At 53.6% G+C, this 19,259-nt stretch overlaps 2 protein-coding genes across 7 annotated transcripts in view; one reads left to right on the top strand and one right to left on the bottom strand.

The window, feature by feature from the left end:
* The window catches only part of PIK3CD (phosphatidylinositol-4,5-bisphosphate 3-kinase catalytic subunit delta), a 61,587-nt gene extending 54,975 nt beyond the window's left edge, over window positions 1-6,612 (top strand). For all 3 annotated transcript variants that reach the window (XM_061160453.1, XM_061160451.1, XM_061160452.1), the window contains exons 13-23: window positions 105-226; window positions 425-568; window positions 739-838; window positions 1,009-1,187; window positions 1,274-1,386; window positions 1,605-1,683; window positions 2,430-2,597; window positions 3,384-3,507; window positions 3,656-3,801; window positions 4,059-4,191; window positions 4,857-6,612. In XM_061160453.1, coding sequence (XP_061016436.1) covers window positions 105-226; window positions 425-568; window positions 739-838; window positions 1,009-1,187; window positions 1,274-1,386; window positions 1,605-1,683; window positions 2,430-2,597; window positions 3,384-3,507; window positions 3,656-3,801; window positions 4,059-4,191; window positions 4,857-4,994 — 1,446 coding nt within the window. In that variant the 3' untranslated portion in view covers window positions 4,995-6,612. The remainder of the gene's footprint in view (window positions 1-104; window positions 227-424; window positions 569-738; window positions 839-1,008; window positions 1,188-1,273; window positions 1,387-1,604; window positions 1,684-2,429; window positions 2,598-3,383; window positions 3,508-3,655; window positions 3,802-4,058; window positions 4,192-4,856) is intronic.
* Window positions 6,613-6,700: 88 nt separating this feature from the next.
* CLSTN1 (calsyntenin 1) overlaps window positions 6,701-19,259 on the bottom strand; it is a 74,730-nt gene continuing 62,171 nt past the window's right edge. For 2 of the 4 annotated variants that reach the window (XM_061160458.1, XM_061160454.1), the window contains 10 exons: window positions 17,868-18,030; window positions 14,679-14,735; window positions 13,182-13,339; window positions 11,979-12,127; window positions 11,266-11,492; window positions 10,545-10,715; window positions 10,170-10,315; window positions 8,985-9,120; window positions 8,523-8,707; window positions 6,701-8,231 (listed from right to left, as the gene is read on the bottom strand). In XM_061160458.1, the coding sequence (XP_061016441.1) occupies window positions 8,037-8,231; window positions 8,523-8,707; window positions 8,985-9,120; window positions 10,170-10,315; window positions 10,545-10,715; window positions 11,266-11,492; window positions 11,979-12,127; window positions 13,182-13,339; window positions 14,679-14,735; window positions 17,868-18,030 (1,587 nt within the window). In that variant the 3' untranslated portion in view covers window positions 6,701-8,036. The remainder of the gene's footprint in view (window positions 8,232-8,522; window positions 8,708-8,984; window positions 9,121-10,169; window positions 10,316-10,544; window positions 10,716-11,265; window positions 11,493-11,978; window positions 12,128-13,181; window positions 13,340-14,678; window positions 14,736-17,867; window positions 18,031-19,259) is intronic. The other 2 variants (XM_061160455.1, XM_061160457.1) reach the window with 1 other exon arrangement.

Below are 19,259 nucleotides of genomic sequence, written 5' to 3'. Positions count from 1 at the left end.
GGAACCCGGGAAGGGCGGGGTTGGCAGGGGGGAGGCGGGGCGGGGCGGAGCCTGGAGCCAGACGCAGCCGCGTCCCTGCCCTGACCGCTCGTATCCTCCTCCAGATGCTCTACCTTCTCTGCTCCTGGCCTGAACTGCCAGTCCTGAGCGCCCTGGAGTTGCTAGACTTCAGCTTCCCCGACCGCCACGTGGGCTCCTTCGCCATCAAGTCCCTGCGGAAACTGACGTGAGTCCTGCGGGATTCCTCATCCTCAGAGGGCAGCTTTGCCCCCACCGCCTGGGGCCTAGGCACCGGGTGGGGACCTTTCCTCGGGGCCTGCTCCGGCGAGGCCAGCCTCCCGCCCCAGCCCTGCCCCCTCGCCAGCCGCAGACCCTCTCCCCAGCCGCGGAGCTCCGGGCCCCAGCCGGCCTCCCTTCTCTGCAGGGACGACGAGCTTTTCCAGTACCTGCTGCAGCTGGTGCAGGTGCTCAAGTACGAGTCCTACCTCGACTGCGAGCTGACCAAATTCCTGCTGGACCGGGCCCTGGCCAATCGCAGGATCGGCCACTTCCTCTTCTGGCACCTCCGGTAGCTGGACTCACCTGCAAGGCCACGGGGAGGAGGGGCCTCTTGCCTGCTGGCCTCGCGTTTCCCACCAGCTGGCCGGCCCGGGTGTCCTTGGCGGCCGGGTTCTATGGGGCTGGGAGGGGCTGTGTGGCCGCTCCAGGCGAGGCTCAGCCCTGGCTTCCTCCCCCCAGCTCCGAGATGCACGTGCCGTCGGTGTCCCTGCGCTTCGGCCTCATCATGGAAGCCTACTGCCGGGGCAGCACCCACCACATGAAGGTGCTGATGAAGCAGGTGAGGCGCGGCACCCCACAACCCTGCCTGCACTCCACGACCTCGCCTGGGCTCCTCTTCCAAGCAGAGTAGCTCCACGCCCCATCGCTGTAGAACCCGGTGGGCCCAGCAGGGGCACGGAGCCTGCTCCTCCCAGTCCACCCACGACACCCTCCCATCCTCCCGGCCAGGGGGAAGCACTGAGCAAACTGAAGGCCCTGAATGATGTCGTCAAAGTGAGCTCCCAGAAGACCACCAAGCCCCAGACCAAGGAGCTGATGCACCTGTGCATGCGCCAGGAGACCTACCTGGAGGCCCTGTCCCACTTGCAGTCCCCACTCGACCCCAGCACCCTGCTGGCTGAAGTCTGGTAAGTCCCAGGCCCCAGCCAGGGCCTCCCCTCCCCCAGCCCCAGGCCTTGGGGAGGGCCCGCTGCTGACTGTGTCTGCCCCGCAGCGTGGAGCAGTGCACCTTCATGGACTCCAAGATGAAGCCCCTGTGGGTCATGTACAGCAACGAGGAGGCAGGGAGCGATGGCGCTGTGGGCATCATCTTTAAGAATGGGGATGGTAAGCAGGTGGGCCCCAGGGAGGACCCGGGAGGCCAAGGCTTCCACACACCCTGCCATGCTGCCCTGGGTGGGGAGGGGGACCCTGCTGGGGGCGGAGGACTCCTGGAAGGTGAGCTGAGGAAAAGACAGAGTCCTGGGACTCGGGGGCCTGGGCATGGCTGGGATTGGTGAACCCACTGGAAACTCATGCTGTTCCTCCCCGGGGCAACTGTGCAGACCTCCGCCAGGACATGCTGACCCTGCAGATGATCCAGCTCATGGACATTCTGTGGAAGCAGGAAGGCTTGGACCTGAGGTGAGAGGCCTTCCGGTCATCCACGTGTGCCCGTGCCAGGCCTAGGACTGTATCCTGTTGCCGGGGTCCCCTGTCAAAGCTGACATGACTGCCTCAACCTGAAATAAGACTGGCTGGTCTAAGAAGAATTTTGCTGTTTTTGTTTAGTCACTAAGTCATGTTCAACTCTTTTGTGACCCCGTAGCCCACCAGGCTCCTCTGTCCATGGGATTTCCAGGCAAGAATACTGGAATGGGTTGCCATTTCCCCCTTTAGGGGATCTTCCTGACCCAGGGATTGAACCCCTGTCTCCTGCATTGATAGGTGGATTCTTTACCACTGAACCACCCAGAAGGACAAGTTTAAAACTCGGGGTCAGGGAGGCAATAGGGCCGTAGGATGAGGATAGAGAATGCCAACCCTGGCCCTTGGCACCTGTCTCTCTCTATGGTTTCCTTTGCCCCCAGCATCCCTGGCTTTTTGCTCCATCTTCTCCATCCAGTCACTGGGATTTTTCATTTTGAACAAACATGGACTTGGCCAAAGTGCTGACTTTTCCTCTCTGCATCTTGGGTTCTGGTATGACCTGTCTAATGAACTTTCCCTGGAGCCCTGGGAGTCAAGGGCTCCTCCCCAGCACCTTCTCTTTTTCAGCAACTTGAGTAGCATCTCCTTTGACTTTTGTGGGTTAAGCTCCTCAGGGTCAAGCAGCCCTTGGGACAGCCCTTGACCACTATGTCTGCCTGCCCCTCCTCCCACCCGGCTAGGATGACCCCCTACGGCTGCCTCTCCACTGGGGACCGCACAGGCCTCATTGAGGTGGTGCTTCACTCGGACACCATTGCCAACATCCAGCTGAACAAGAGCAACATGGCGGCCACGGCCGCCTTCAATAAGGATGCTCTGCTCAACTGGCTCAAGTCCAAGAACCCTGGGTAGGTTTTGGGCCCTCAGGACAGACAGCCTCTCCTTCCCAAGGAGTGGAGTTTGGGAGTCAAAGGCAAGGAGAAGGGCCTGTGACAGTCTCTGGAGCTTCTTGCTCAGCCGAGGACCATCCCATAGAAACTGTTGAGGGGTGGGGCAGGTCTCTGTTCTCATAGGTATAGGTTAGTAGTAACCTATAGGTTACACAGCAGTAGCCATGTAAGAACCACCCTGAACTTTGCAGCTGCCGCTGCCAAGTCGCTTCAGTCATGTCTGCACCAGGCTCCTCTGTCCATGCGATTCTCCAGGCGAGAATACTGGAGTGGATTGCCATACTCTTCTCCAGGGATCTTCCCAACCTGGGGATCTTATGTCTCCTGCATTGGCTGGCAGTTTCTTTACCTCTAGCACCACCTGGGAAGTGTTGCCCCCTCCAAACTTTAGGAGCCTTTAAATCACAGATCTGCAACTTGAGCTGGCTCGGCTGAGTGGTTCTTCTGCTGGAATCTCTCCGGCAGCTGAGCTCATCAGGTAGCTTGATCTGCCCGGAGGGGGGCGCATCTGGGGCCTTTCTCCACATGGCCTTTTTTTCTTGCCTTAGCTTCCCTCTGTGGCAGTGAGGAAGGTTCGGGAGCCGTAAGGTGCCTTAAGGACATGGCTCCAGAATGAGCCCAGCATCACTTCCTCCATGTTCCATTAGTGCAAGCAAGTCACAAGGCCAGAGTAGAGGGAAGGGGACAAGGACTTAGAAGAAACTGCAAAGTGGCGTGGCCATGGTTTCCTTCCCCACCCCCCAGGGAGGCCCTGGATCGAGCCATTGAGGAGTTCACCCTCTCCTGTGCTGGCTACTGTGTGGCCACCTATGTGCTGGGCATTGGCGATCGCCATAGTGACAACATCATGATCCGAGAGAACGGGCAGGTGGGTGCCTGTTGGCCGGCCCCAGGCCCTGGCCTTTCTGCTCTGCATGGAGCTACTGGCAGAACCCCCTCCAAGCCCTCCCAGCTCCTCTGGGCCAGGCACCTTCCTTTCTGACTCCTTTTCAGTCTTTGCTCTCCCCTCCCCTCAGCTGTTCCACATTGATTTCGGCCACTTTCTGGGGAATTTCAAGACCAAGTTTGGAATCAACCGTGAACGGGTCCCGTTCATCCTCACCTATGACTTTGTCCACGTGATCCAGCAGGGGAAGACAAATAATAGTGAGAAGTTTGAAAGGTGGGAGTGCCTCAGACCCCCTAGATGCCCCGTGGTGCTAGGGGGCCCAGGCGGAGTGCAGGGATGGTGGGCCTCAGCTCTCAGATCACCCCTGGAGGGGACAGTGCTGGGAGTGGGTTAGAGGAAGCTGGGGCTTTGTGTACATGGCTCTTTCCAGGGCAAGGGTGGGCCTGCTGGCTGGCTGGCTGGCTGGCTGGCTGGCTGGGGTGGAAGTGGCCAGAAGGACCCAAAGCCCCCTCCCCGGCCTCTCCCCGCAGGTTCCGGGGCTACTGTGAGCGGGCCTACACCATCCTGCGGCGCCATGGGCTCCTTTTCCTCCACCTCTTTGCCCTGATGCGGGCGGCAGGCCTGCCTGAGCTCAGTTGCTCCAAAGACATCCAGTATCTCAAGGTAAAGGCCAGGGCAGGGCCCCAGCGGTCAGGAGACCAGGGAGCCCCAGACTTCCTGAGGCCCCCCAACCCCCAGGTGTGATGGACCCACAAGGCCCATTGACCTGGGACCCAGATGTGGCAGGAAGCAGACAGCATTAGCATGTGTTCTGCCGGTACCTCCTTTGGCCCGCCTGCCCGTCCTCCACAGGCTGAGGGTGTTTCTACTTGCATGGGAGGGTTCCCTCTGTGGTTAAAAGATATTTTTCCTTCCTGTGTCTTTTCAGTTTGTGACTCGGGTGGGGAGTGAAGGGCGGTGGGGCCACAGCTCCTGCCTGGTGTTCTCTTTGGTGCCCAGTTCCTGGGACGAAGCTGCTCCCCTGCTTCCTTCCCTGGCCAGCTTCCAGTGGAAAAGGCCAGGTCCTCTGTCCACCTGGGGCTTTGGGGCCAAGACCTCCTGGCACAAGCTGACATCTTATTTTGAGGATGGGTTGGGGGGGCTGCCTTGGTTTGGGGTCAGAAGGAAGAACCTCTTCCCCGGGGAGATATTGGGGGTGCTCTCCTGACTCCTCTGTGAGGAGGGGGTGTTACCTGCCCAGAAAGGGCAGAGGTGCAGGGGGACAGGGGTTCCTGTTGAGCAGGGTCCAGCCCCTCAGGGGGATACCCACTCCTTCGGTTTTGCCCCAGGATTCTCTGGCATTGGGGAAAACAGAGGAGGAGGCTCTGAAGCACTTCCGAGTGAAGTTTAATGAAGCCCTCCGGGAGAGCTGGAAAACCAAAGTGAACTGGCTGGCCCACAACGTGTCCAAAGATAACAGGCAATAATAGCCCCTCCCAGCCCTGCGCCCGGAGACGAGCAAACTGTCAGTCTTGGGAGCCGAGCACCCTCAGCCACCCTCCAGGGCCAAAAGGCTGGACTGCATCCTTGGGAAAGAACCTACACGACTGCCTTTTGTTTACACTGGTTATTTATTTATGACTTGAAATGTTTCAGGAACTGAACAGCCATACATAGAAATGCACCCTAGAGTGGGGGCGGGGCGCTGTCCTCCTTGTGTCCGTCAGAGCCTTGGGCTTTGATGGGAAGACACTGTGAGCCGCACACCTCAGGCTGCATCTTGCCGAGGGTCTGTAACCTCAAGTCTTCCAGCTGGTGGATCTGGAGCCAGCCAAGACTCCTCTCTCCTGCACGGGGGCTGCCTCCTCCCCAGGCTCCCACTGCGCTGCACATGTGTCCGTGCCTGGCGGTCCAGACAGGGCGCCCATGCCTGCTCACCACCTCCACCTGTGTGCTCTCCATTGACTGAGTTCTGGGCAGCTCCCAGAGGCAGCCTGGGTGCCCTCCGCATTCAGGGAGGGTACTTCTGGTTACGGGAATTCTCATCTCTGCTGTAAAGCGATTTTGTTTGCGGGTAAGAAAAAAAAAAGTAGCCCAACTACTTACTGACCTCTATAGCTCCGGGTAAGGGGGGGGGGGGGGAATAGCCCCAGCCCCCATCAGGTAGAGCGCACACTGGTTCTCAAGCCACATCAGAAAGACGGGAGCTTCACTGAGCTCACCCTGGTCATGGATCAAGAGGCGAGCAGGTGCAATTGTGCAATTGTGTGTAACCTCCCTCCCCCTGAAGCAGGTTTTAGGTAGTGAAAGACCTATCTTCTCTCCGAAACACTCACTGTTGAGACTCTCTTCTGAGGACCTAGGTAGCAGAGGCATGAGTCAGGGGTGTGGGGGCATCTTTTCCTCAGACAGTAGTTAGCCAGAGAACGATTCAGGCTCAGCCTTGGGTATATGAGGAGCTCCAGGAACGCAGGTCTCTGGGCCTCTGTCGGCCTTCTGGAGCCAACTCTGAAGACACGGCTGAGAATCTGGGTTTCCAGCAACCCATGGGTGGGGGTAATGGAATCAGCAGCCTACTGGGGACCCACAGGGCGACACCACTTACCTCTCAAAGGCCTTGCAAGGCTCAGCAGTGCCAGAGGTAACTGCCCTCTCAACAGCCCAAGCGCACAGCTTCCAGAAGAGCCCGGGGGACTAGTTTGTTTCTCTGTTCATTAGAAGTGGCTGAGTGGCACCAGCCGTAGCAATCCATGCCACCCATAGAGCTCTGCTGACCAGACCCTGGTTCCCAACTAAGTGCTGAATTCATCAGACCCACCTCACCTATCTGGGAATAGGAAAAGCTGAGTGTACATCTGTCTGTTTATTTATTTAAACGAGTCTGTGCTTCCTGGCATGGACAGCACACTGTGTATACACAGCAATGTTTGGTTTGGGTACATGGCCTGTGTGCCCAGCGAAAAGAATATTTTCTATGTTTTTTTTAAAAAACCATTTGATGTTTCTGTATGTGGAAGGTGAGTTCGACATAACTGATGAAGGTTCAGACCAGTAGTCTGAAACCTTGAAGTGAGAGGTAAAAACAAATTAAAAGAAATAAAAGCCTTTGTATGTTATGTTCTTGGCTCAGAAAGAAACCAAGGGAATGTACGATTCAAATGAAAATGAAACCAACAAAAAGCCGCTCTCCTGCTGGAGTTAGAACCAGACTTTATTGTATGTATACACTTTCTGACCTATTGTCAATATACACATCTGAAAAGTGGTACCACGGCCGCTACAGACAGCGCGAGAACGGTCCTGTCTCCGCATTAGCGTCTACCCACGGTCTAAACAGAGCAGCTACAGTGACAGTACATGGAGGGGTGGCCACACGTGACACGGGACAGCTGGCAGTGTCCTCGAGACTAGCAGTTATGATCACAGCGTAGTGTTCAAAATTATTTTCCCCCGGTTTTAGAAATCTAAAATTTTACATGTACATTAAAAACCAAGTGCTGTGGGGGTTTTAGCTCCTGACTGCTGTTCTCTCCTTTCACCACCTCCTGGGCGTGGGTTGTATCCCGGGGGCGGGCTCTGGGAGGAGGGGGCACAGCAGCTGCTTGGGAATGGAGTGCTGCCCTCCGGCCACTGGGCGTCATTTCAGCAAGGTTCTGAGTATGGATTCCCCCAGGCCTGTTGCTGTCTCCAAACCAAGCGGTTAGAGGGTCTGCACCATCTGGACGGTCAACATGCACTCTCACCAGCAAGGAAAACTACATCTATTCGGTACGGACCCCAAGCTGCACCTGTGTGAGCTGCTGGTCCTCAGAGAAGCGCGTACACACAGCCAGGGACCCCGGCTCCCCTCAGCCCTCTGCCAAATCAGAAATGGGTAGAATCCCAAAGAAAAGACCTGACCTTTTCCAGCCTCTGAAGAGGGGTCCCTGGCCCGGTCCCCGCCTGCCAGGCAGCAGGCACAGTTCTGTGCCTGGCTCTCCTGGTCCTGGGTGGGGGTGGGGGGTGCGGGTCAGGGGGGTCTTGGTCCCTCCCACGCTCAGTGTCTCCACTTCACTTTGCACCCAGCCCTGGGTTACACTAGCACAAAAGACACGAGGAATCCCAATTTATTTACAAAATATTAAAAAGTCAGTTTATCATCTACATATTAGCCCCATTCTGCCATTTTATACATGCACTAGTGTGGAAAAATAAAAACTTTAAAAAAAAGAAGAAAGGATTACCAGGTGGGAGTGAGCAATTCTAACCCTCTGTCAAGGAGTCCAGTCACTGCAGCTTTTCTGGAGTTGAGTGAGCATCAGCTCCTCACATAACTTAAGAGCGATCCGGCGAGCGGGAGGAAGGCGGGTAGCGGGGGAGGGAGCCTACGGGCCTACACACCAAGCAGGGCGGAGATTGGCGGCGGGGAGGGTCTGCAGACCTACTGGCCAGAATGACTTTGTACATCATGGACCCTGGGGGTGGGCAGCGATGGCAGCAGAGTCTCCGGAAGCAGGAAGGAAGACGGGGTGGTGGGGGACGGGGGGTGCTCAGTAGCTGAGGGTGGAGTCGTCCCACTCCAGCTGCTGCTGCCGGTTCGCGGTCTGCGGGTCCCCATGCTCCCCCTCATCCTCCTCACTGCTTTCCGACTCGGCGCTGGTGATGTCGTCCTCCTCGTCCCCGTCCTCGCTCTCCTCTTCCTCCTCCTCCTCCTCCTCCTCACTGCTATGCTGGTCCTCGTACGTCTGACAAAGGGACGACCCAACAGACCAGGTGCTGAATCCAGCCCCCGCCCCTGCTGGGAGTCACATCCCACGACCTGGCCAGAGGGGCTGGACTAGGCTGGAAGGGGCCTCACCGCAGACAAAGGGAAACAAAGCTCTGGTCACCACCCACAGTGTGACCAGGACCCATATCAGGCCCCACAGGCCTCACTTTAATGGCAGGGTCGTGGTAAGGACCACACAAAGCACAGGAACGTCGGCGGTTGGTGGGCGGGGGGGGGGTGGTGAGCCTCCCCAGGGCCCCACACCTACCTCCATGGGGTTCACGGTGATGGTCAGGGCGGAGTCGTCCCAGTCCATCTCGTTCTCTTTCCCAGTGTCCTGGTCCCGCATGGTTCTCTGGTGTGCGGCCCGGATCCGGAACACCCCCAGGATGATCATGAAAACCAGGAAGCTGACGCACACCACGATGACGACGGTGGCAGTGCTGGGCACGACTGGGGTGAGAGGAGACAGGACGGCTGTGATGACAGGACCCGTCCTGGGCCCGTGTGCCCTGGGCCTCCCTACTGCTGGCTCCATCAGCCCCCAGAGAACAGACAGACCTCTGAGAAAAGGCTCAGTGCAGGGGTTTGGTCCCTTGCCGCGTTGTCTGTACTCGTTTCTTTATGTTTTGGGGAATAAAAGCTGGGCTGGCCAGTGACTGTTCTGAGCCAGGGGGGAAGCGGGTGCTGAGCTTACAGCAGGAGTCAGGGCAGGGCAGCACAGTCCTACCTGCAAACGGGTGGGGGTTGGCCAGGTTGTGACCCGAGAGGTCAATGAAGGAGCGGTGCTCGGGATGGACGAACTGTGGCTGGGCAGCTATGTGGCTGGCGTGCTCCATAGGGTTGGCCGTGTGGATGACATTCACCTGCAGAAATGGAAAGGCAGCCTGGATGTGTCTGGGGAATGGACATGCACTTGACCAGCACCACCAAAGTGGGCCCTGGATGGGTGCTGGCGGGCGGAGAAAAGGACAGAAGAAGCCAAGGAGGGTGTTGTAATGATCTGATGTTGTCACACAGCCAAGAAAAAGCCTGCTCTTGTAATAACTCATATTTATTGTGCCTGATAAAATAATTTATTCACAACAGGCCGGAGGAAAAGGCCCAGCACCACCAATGGCCCTTTACCCCGTCATCTGAGAAGCCTGGGCACAGACCATGCCCCTCTTTTCTTAAAATCACAGCCACATGGAACAGCACAAATCACAGGCTCTCTTATCTTTCAAATCCACTACCCTCGGCTCAAAGAATACCCTCATGGACTCTTCAGCCTTGTGAGTCTAATTCTGGGGCTGTGGGGTCACAGTGCAAGTGTTCAACTGCTGAGAATAACTTCTGGCTCACTCCTCTGGGGCACCCTATGGCGTGCTCCATAGGGTTGGCCATGTGGAAGCTCTGAGTGACACCAGACATGGCAGAGGGGCCACATGCCCCCTGGCCACCCGGGCCGGAGTCACCACGACCACGTTCCTCGCAGGGCGGTCCTGCCCTGGGCAGGGCATTCACTCCCAGCAGGGCCAGGCCTCTGCAGAAAACCTCTGGCTCCTGGGCACTGCTCCTTCAAAAGCAGTGTCAAATCTCAAGACACACCCTTGCTCCTCAGGCCAAGGTATCAATCACCACTTGATCCCAACCACCGCCCTCCAAGGCCCCTCCAAGTCTCGGGCTGAGGGGGACTGTGAAGGGGGCACCGTGCCAGATCCCAGCTCACCTCACACACAACCTGTCACCCCAAACCTGTGCAGGTCTAGCCTGGAGTAGCCCCCCGATTGGAAAAGGTGACCCAGCCCCCCAAAGAACCCCAACAGTGACCCCTACTAATGCCCTGGAAATCAGCATTTGCAAACATCAGGGTTGTGAGTGGAGTGCTCAGTCACTACGCCACTGGCCTTTCTCTGTAGAGCCCGGCTCTCACCTCCACCTGGAACTCGTTGCTGACATAGCGACCATTCAGCTCAGAGCAGACAAGCTTGAACTTGCGGTCAAGCAAGGACCTGGTGTGCCAGTTCCGATAGCGCAGAAGGTGTAAGATCTCCTCATAGCTGGCCATGGTGTCAACGCCTGTGGGCGAGGAGGAGACGGCAGTGCGGAGGTTAGGAACACAGGCCACAGGCAAACACAGGCGGTTCCCAAGGCACTCAGCCATGCCTGGCTGTCCAACTGCAGGGTATCTCCCCCTACTGAAGGGCTTGTGCCATCGGCCCAGTCAACACACTCCCTTCCCGCCCCCTCCAGGGCTCCTTCCAGGTTTTGAGCTGGGAGGACAGCTCCCAGCTGTCACTCTTCCCACCTGTGAAGACCACGCCCACGTCAGAGCTGCTCATTTCGATGCCCTTCTGCTGCAGGCGGGCCGCATCCACCTCCAAGCTCTCCTGCTCTCCATTCAGTTCTTCTCCCTCCACTGTGACCTCACAGGTGTCCAAGTCGTGCACAATCTCCTCCGACACCAGTGACTCTTGAACTGCAAAAACAGCCCAACCGGAAATATCAGAGGCCGCGGAGCCTGGGGAGGAGGGTCATAGCAATGGCCCGCCTGCTCATCCTCAAACTCACAGAGCCCTTTTAGGGACCATGGATGGAGGTATGGGAAAGTCACTTTCAAGAATTGGGGGTGTTTTATGCGTCTAAAGAGGACTGAATGAACAGTCAGAAGGCCTGAGAATGGGGGGCGGTTTGTCCTGATGGGACTGCCAGCCAGCAGGAGCATCCCCCAACTACATCCCCTGCCCTGGTCTCCATCCTCTCAACCCCCAATATCTATCCCAGACTCTGACATCAAGCTGGAAAAAGATCAAAGGACCCCCACCCCCACCCCAATAAGTGGGTTTCCAAACATCAGAAGGAGCTCCAGCCCACAGTCAGATTCTAGAAGCAAACCCAAAACAGCACAGAAACATTCAAGTTTCCAAAATCACAGAGGAAACGGGCCGGGATTTTCCCCTGGCAGCCGCAGTGGGGTTTCAGCTGCACAGTTTCGAGCTGAGGCAGGGCCAGCCGTTCTGGGCTATCACCTGTCGGGTCCTCATCCCCTTCCCCTTCGGGCTCCACTTCTCTCGTGATGGTGCTGATGATCCGAAGCTCGGGGAAGAGGAAGACCCCCTCTGAGCTTTCAAACTCAGAAGCCGCTCGAGCAAAATGGTGGATGCCGCTCAGACTGATCTTGGGCTCTTCTGGCTGCAAAACCATCACGTAGCCGTCCACCGGGGGGAGGGAGATGCAGGTGGCCTCGTTAGAACACCTGTCAACAAGGAAGGGGAGGGGAGGGTCAGGGCTCGAAGAGACGGCTTCTCAGGCCACACTGCTGGAGGAGGAACTGTCACAGGGTCACTCCAGTATTCTTGCCTGGAGAATCCCATGGACAGAGGAGCCTGGCAGGCCACAGTCCATGGGGTGGCAAAGAGTTGGACGTGACTGAGCACAACACACACGCACACACACACACACACACACACACACACACACACACACACACACACACACACTCAGTCCACACGAGAGTGCTCGGAGGTGGCGCAGGCAGGATTCCATAACCACGTGGGGGACAAGACGCTGGCCACTCCCAGAATGTGCTTCCAAACATCACTCAAAGTTTCTGGTAATGAGTGACCATAAGCTTACAGAAGGGAGGCTGGTTTGTCCTAAAAAACTTAAATGCACACATTTTCTTCTCAAGGGTCACTGAGCAAATAAAAACAAGATTTACTGCTAACAAATCAGCACCTACTTGACTGTGCTGGTGATTTTGAGTCTTCGGATCCCTGGGGTGGGGAACTGTCGTGAATTAAGGTAGGAAATGTGCTGCATGGCCTTATCAAGCTCCCCCACGTCCTCTCCCTCCAAGGTCAACATCGACTGACTAGGGTTGGCCTGGATCTGAAATGGCACCAAAACAGACAGGAAAGGAGTAAGGTTCTGTCTGCAAGGAGGTGAAACCATGAACGCACTGACAAAGAGAATTAGCTTTGGACTGATGTGAACTGGTGACTTAGGAGAAGAAAAGCTTGTAGAATTCCATTTACCATGACCCCACAACATGAAGTAAATATTGAAGGTGCAAACAGATCTGTGATGTAAGAAGAAAAAAAATGTTTGGTCTTTGTCCCTGGCACAGACCTCCTAAAACTCTTGCAATTTCCTGAGGGATAGAAGCATCCTTTGTTATTCCTGATTAAGCCCCTTTCAACCACCCCAGAGTTTACCTTAATGAGGTGACTCTTGGTGGAGCCCTAGATAGTTTCTGGATGGGGACTGGTTGCTAGAGAAACAAACCATGTGGTGAGAGTGGACCTTCAGTCCTACCCTTGAAGGGAGAAAGGTTGGAGACTGTTAATTGATCACCAGAGGTTAATGATTTGATCCATCATGCCTATATAATGGAATCTCTACAAACCCCCGAACAACAGGGTCTGGAGAACTTCTGGGTTTGCAGACACAGCAAGGTGCTGGCGGGTGGAAGCCCTGTGCACTTCCCTCACCCCAGGCCCTGAGTATCTCTTCCACCTGCTTGTTCCTGAGTTGCATCCCTTACAATAAACCAGTAACCATAAGCAAAGTGTTCTGTGGGGTTTTCTGAGCAGTTCTGCAAATTATTGAAACTGAAAGTAGGGAGGGGTTGTGGGAATCCTGGACTTGCAGCCAAGCTGGATGGAAGTGTGGATACCAGAGGCCTGGAAGCTTGTAACTGGCAGCTGAGGAGCAGGTGTCTGGTGGGCAGGGGGGCCTGGTGCCCAGTCAGTGTCAGGACAGAAGTGGACTACAGGATGACTGGGGAACGGGGGCCCAAAGAGCTGGAGAGTTAGGGTGTGGTGCTGGAGGTGCTAAGAGTAAAAACAGATCAACCCTTGTGCCAGCGGCCTCTGCACTTGAGGTCAAGGAAGCTGTGGGTGCAGGGGAGTGGGGTGCCAGGCAGGGGGGGTGCCTGTGTTACCTTGACACCTCTGCCACTGTCTTCGGGGGTGTGCAGGTCTAGCCCCTCTTTGCAGGTATACAGACAGTCAATCACCTTCTTATCTGTGAGCTTCCCAGAACGGATGGTCAAGCCAGCCAGATTACCTCGGAAAAACTGGGTCATGCGCAGGTCACCACCTGTGGGACATGAGGGAGGGAAAGCAGAAATTGTGGGGGCGGCCTGGGGCCTCCCGTCTCACTTTTCAATGTGGTGTTACCGGTGGTGGTGGCTTGATGGGTGGACATGCAGGTTAGTTCCTATCAGATCCTGTTAGCCTTGCAGCTGACATGGAAGCACAATGAGGAAATTAAATGGTTTATGATCATGCATGTGGCCCAGAGAAGAGAGGAGCTGGTGGTGATGGGGGGGGGGGGGGGTGTCCCTCACCAGAAGCCCAGAGGTCCCATGACTGCCACCACTCATGTGGCCACTCCCCAGTAAGGGTGGCCCATGCTGCACTGGTCACCATGGCACATGAGTGACATCTAACTGGTGCCAGTCTCTTCAAACACTGCCTTCTCAATCAGCTGGATCAGATGCTGGGCTGCCTTTTAAAAATTTATTTATTTTTGGCTGCACCGTGTGGATGCAAGATCTTAGTTCCCTGACCAGGAATCACACCCGGGCCCCTGCAGTGAAAACGTTGGGTCCTGACCACTGGACCAAAAGGGAATTCCCCTTGGGTTGCTTTTTTCTAACTGAGCATATTCCCAGAATACATACAAACTCAGGGATGAATACACACAAGCAGGAGTAGAAGATAAAATGAATGTTAAAACCCCACCCTGCACTTAGAAGCCTAGTATCAAGGGCACTCAGATGGCTGTTTCATTGACGCGCAGCATGCCTGTCGCCAACCACTGAGGACAGCTGAGGAGAGGGAAGATGTTCTAAGAAAAAGCCAGAAAGTGGCCCTTGACAGGTTGTCACAAACAGCCAAAACCAGGAGGTAGTAAACCCTGTTCTTACACTGAAGGAGAAGAGCCCGACTGTCAGCAGCATGTCTCAGTCCTGACAAGGACATTACACGCAACATCACTGCTAGGGATTGAGATCTCTAAGAAACATTACTTAGAATTTATTATCGGGCAGGACAGAATATCTAGACACGAGTCTTTTCCTATCTGGTAGTTCAGACACACAAGAAGCAGGAGGCAGCCTCTCAATCCTGGCCTGTGAGATTTCAGCAGGGCGTCTCAGGCAGTGGGATGGGGTAAGATTTGATGAAGGGGATAAAAGAAACTCTCATCAGTGCCTCGCATGAATGAGTCGTTTGCTCTCACTTCAGCTGGGATCAGCACGGGCAGAAAAGGGAAATCCCATGATGCAATGGGGCAGCATAAGGCAAAGCAGCAGCTCAAGACAGTGTCTGGGACCCAAATGCAACTGGGGTGTCGCATGCGGAATGGGCAATGAATGGAGGTCTCGTCTTTAAATGAAACACAAGAGTGAAACCGTAGGCAAGAGTCCAGGGACCTGCGGAGGCCAGAGGCACAGGCTCAGTTTCATTGTCATTTTCAACTCCTGAATACTCTGTAGAAAAGCAAGACAGACAATATAAAAGGACCAAGAGGTTAGGCTCTTCAGAACTGGACCTTGAAAATTAGTTTCGAAAAGTTACCAAACACAAACACAAAGAGAACACTTCGCCTCTCATCCCTCCTGACACACTCCACGTGGATGAAGCTTGTACCTCGTCACCTGTTACCATCCCAATGCTTCCTCCCATCCTTTAAAAAAAAAGTTTAAGTGTAGTTGATTTATGAAGTTAATCTCTGTGGTACAGCAAAGTGGTTCAGTCACACACACACAAACACACACCCTCTTTCATATTCTTTTCCATTATGGTTGATCAGAGGATACTGAATATAGTTCTCTGGGCTATACAGTAGGACCATGATGTTCATCTTTTTCCAGTCTTTTATTTCACCTTCCTACAGCCTCCTTGCCAAAACACAAGTTGGCTTCAAAATAAGACTGAGTGAAAGCCGTGCGCTCAATTCACTGATCTCCTCAACCTGCCCAGGCAGGACCCAGCCAGACGGTGGCTGACGTTGATGGCAGAGACGGACCCGGTGCAGTGGCAGCCCACCTGGACCACAGCACCGGCCTTCCTGGTGGGGAACACATGCGTCAGCATCCAGAGGTTGGTACGTAGTGAACGTGTAGGACTTTTTGAAGGCTCAAAAGGAGTACATAATTGGTTGAGACTTTGACTTGCAAGGGACAGAGGAAGGAAGGCATTTTTAACCAGTTTTTCTGAACAGGAAGGGAGTCAGAGATTAGGGAACTTAACCCAGAGAAACACACTCAATCAGTGACGGGCTCGGGGCTCGGGGACAGCAGCTGCGGCTACCCACCAGCGTTCTGGGTCCAGGCACCCACCCACTCGATAAGAGGACAGAGTCTCCACTTTCAAGACTGCTTCCCTGTGTCCACCCCACCTTGCAGAATAGGCCTCTCCACCTTTAGCTTTAGCTGCAGCTGAGTGGGCTCCAGGCCAGGTGTGCACAGGTGAGCCCTGGGGTCCACACAGCTCCTCCGTCCCAACACACAGGTGAGCCCTGGGGCCCACACAGCTCCTCTGTCTTCACAACCCATAGTTAGAACTGATGTTTCTGTTGATGCCATGAGGGGGCCTCCAGCCTAAGTTCCCCATGGTGAATCTGAAAAGGGATCTCAAATCCCCTGAAAGGAAGAAAGGAGATCTTTTTTCCTGTTAACTACAATTTTTAAAAACTTGTGTTTGGTTTGGAGATTTAGGGAGATTTTTCTGGCTGAGGATGCAGAGAGGGCTGAGGTAGAAAGAGACGAGAGAGGGTGAAAGTGACAGCCGACTGACAGCAGAGGCACCAGGACATGAACAGGAAGGCAGAGTGGAATGTGAGGGCTTATTTTAACCCATGCAACAAAGTTCTCAGAATACAAAGTAACACTTAGGTTGGCCCTTGTATTCTTACTCAAGTCTTCGCTGAGAAATTGGGGAAGCTAATATGAAATGAAATTTTAAGAATAACAAAAACTTCCGATATGCCTAATAATTTATTCTTCATTCCTTGGTCTCATGTTCTCATTTCTTACGAACCAGCTGTCACCAGAATTAAATCTGGGAATTCACTGAAGAAGTTCACTGTGAATACTGTCATATTCCTTTTCATTTGAAAGGATCTACAGGAAAATTATGAAATTCAATCCTCCGAAAAGCAGCAACAGTGTCTTGGAAACTGCTGTTCAGTTGCTCAGTCGTGTTGGACTCTGCAACCCCATGGACTGCAGCATGCCAGGTTTCCCTGTCCTTTACCATCTCCCAGAGTTTGCTCAAATGATGTCTTGGAAATTAGGCTCTTACATAAATTTCTAATCTAACTCCAGGTACAACACTTCCACAGAGAAGGAAAAGGAAGGCTGATTTAGCAGGTACATGTGATGATGATGACACCCTGCAGTCACACACGAGAGTCAAGGGCAAGGGTTGGAGGTGGGGGCCCATGAACCTCAATGGCAGACCAGGGGACCCGTGAACTTGGGTGGGAAAAATCACATGCTTATTTTCACTAACTTTTAATATTTAGTTTTCCCTTTCCTTATAAATGTCAGCTACAAACAGGAATATTGGAAGAAACCGTGACTTTGCAAATAGAAATCATGTCCCATCACACCAAAAAGCATTGTTACAAAGCCCCTTGCTATTCTGACTCACAGCAATTAACAGATGTGCCTGATCCTCACATGTAAATAGCGGCACAAATGTTACTATTTCACAAATTAGGGCTTTTAGCACTTTCATAATTGTATGTACTTCAATCTACTTGGTCACCTTTGAAATCCTATGTATTTTATAGATTCATAAGAAATGTATCCTTCTGAGAAGGGATCCTCAGGCTTCCCAGACTACCAGAGGAATCCACGGCACAGAAAAGGTTAACACTCCTCGTTCAGTGGATCAGAGACCCTGGCCTGAGTGCACCAGCTCCAAGGGTTCAAACCCTAGCGCCATGTGATCGGCTGATTGACACGGCTTGCTTCTTTTCTTCATCTCAGTTTTTCAGCTGTGAAATAGGGATAAAAAGAGCTTCTGCCCCACAGATGTATCACTTAGAATTAATGAGATAATGTATGTTAAGTCATCAGCACACAGCCTGCCACTTAGAAAACAAGAATAAGCAGTATCATCTTGCTGGTGATTGTCATCACATCCCATCTCGGTCTTTTGGCAGAGACACCCACAGACTCTTCTCTAGTCCTCACTGAAGTGCTTCTGAAACCAGGTTACCAACCACAAACACTCTGATGTGCCCTCTGGGCCAGAGCAACTCAAACATCTGTGCCTGACTGCTGTTTCTGTGTTTTTGTAAACTTTCCAATGAACAGATTAATTTATAAACAAGTTTCTCAACACACTCTCTCTCTGCACAACACTCCCTCCCAGGCCCTCAGGAAAGATGTTCCCATCCTTCACTGCCTCAAGCATCACAGAGCTGCCCCAGAGCCTTGCACAGCAACGCCCCCGGAAAGGCAACACCAGGCAAAGGAATGAAAAGATAAAGGACAGGACAGCAAGGAATAAGAATACTGAGAAGAGCCTGCTTCTATTAATATCAACACATCAGAGAAAAAGTATTGCTCCCTGAGATTGAGGGGAAAAGGGGTACCCGTGACCGTTACCTTGCCAGCAAGCCCCAACCATGAGCTGGGTTTCGATCTTGGATGGATGAAGTGGGTAATCTTCAGTGACAGAGAAGGGCTCGTGAGGGACACCGTCCACGTAGAGGGTCACACTGGGGATTTCCACGTTGAGGACATAGTGATGCCATTCCTCGTCACAGACCTGAGGGGCCAAGGGAAGTGTTAGGTGTGTAACACCCTCCTTCCTTCTCACCCTCTCACACAGCTGGACACGAGAACCAATTTCTGTTTTCCTAGAAAGGAAAAGATTTAAGGCAACAACAGGGACTTCCCTGGTGGTCCAGTGGTTAAGACTTCGCCTTCCAAAGCAAGGGGTGTGGGTTCCATCCCTCGTCAGGGAACCAAGATCCCACATGCCTTGTGGCCAAAATACCAAAACATAAAACAGAAGCAATATTGTTAACAAATTCAATAAAGACTTAAAAAATGGTCCACATCATCAATAAATAAATAAAAAAGCAACAAAATATGTCTCTTCCCACCATGTCTCACCCAAAGGGCCCAGGTGACAACCACCTCAAGGACATGTCAGACTGGGGGGCAGAGAGGGGTGCTACTTGCCCGTCATGAGACAGGGCTTCAAACGGTGAGCTGCCCAACCCTCTTCTGCCAGGAGCACGACACCAGGGAATTCTAGTATCGGCAGGATGGACACCACTCAGGGGGCTTGCAGTTCCTTTTCTGGATCAAAATGAAAACTACCTCTCGTCTCAGAACGAGGCCCACTGTGCATCATGTGCTTTTCTTTCTCGGTTCAAAGGTGATGGTCTATACAAGTATGAACTTAAGCTCAGGTGGCCAAATTCACCTGAGTTCCTCTCCTATCACTGAGTATCTCCCTTGCTGTCACATGGAGAGTGCTGGTCTGCAGTCTCCGAGGCCCCAGCTGGTCTGGCACTGGCCTGATTTCTGGCTTATATCTTATGCAAGAACAGGGACAAGCAGAGAAGGAGATACTCTGGGATGAAATTTCTAAACATGGCTTTCAAAAAGTTTGCCCAAAGCTTCCCTGGTGGCCCAGTGATAAAGAATCTGCCGACCAATGCTGGAGACATGGGTTCAATTCCTGATGTGATGTGAGAAGCTCCCACATGTGGCAGAGCAACTAGGCCTGTGTGCCACAACTACTGAGCCCATGTGCTGCAACTCCTGAAGCCCACACATCCTAGAGCCCATGCCCTCCAACAAGAAAGGCCACTGCAATGAGAAGCCCGTGCACCCCAACAGGAGAGTAGCCCCTGCTTGCCACAACTACAGAAAAGCCCAAGCAGCAATGAAGCCAAAAATTAAATAAATCATTTTTTTTTTTTAAGTTTGCCCAATTTACCTTTTAGTTCTAAGAAACTGAACCAAGGAGAAATTGAGAGCTTA

The sequence above is a fragment of the Dama dama genome, chromosome 14 (genome assembly GCF_033118175.1).
Source record: "Dama dama isolate Ldn47 chromosome 14, ASM3311817v1, whole genome shotgun sequence".
Classification (NCBI taxonomy): Eukaryota; Metazoa; Chordata; class Mammalia; order Artiodactyla; family Cervidae; genus Dama; species Dama dama.
Note: the sequence above shows the minus strand (reverse complement) of the source record. Positions and strands in the feature narration are given on the sequence as shown.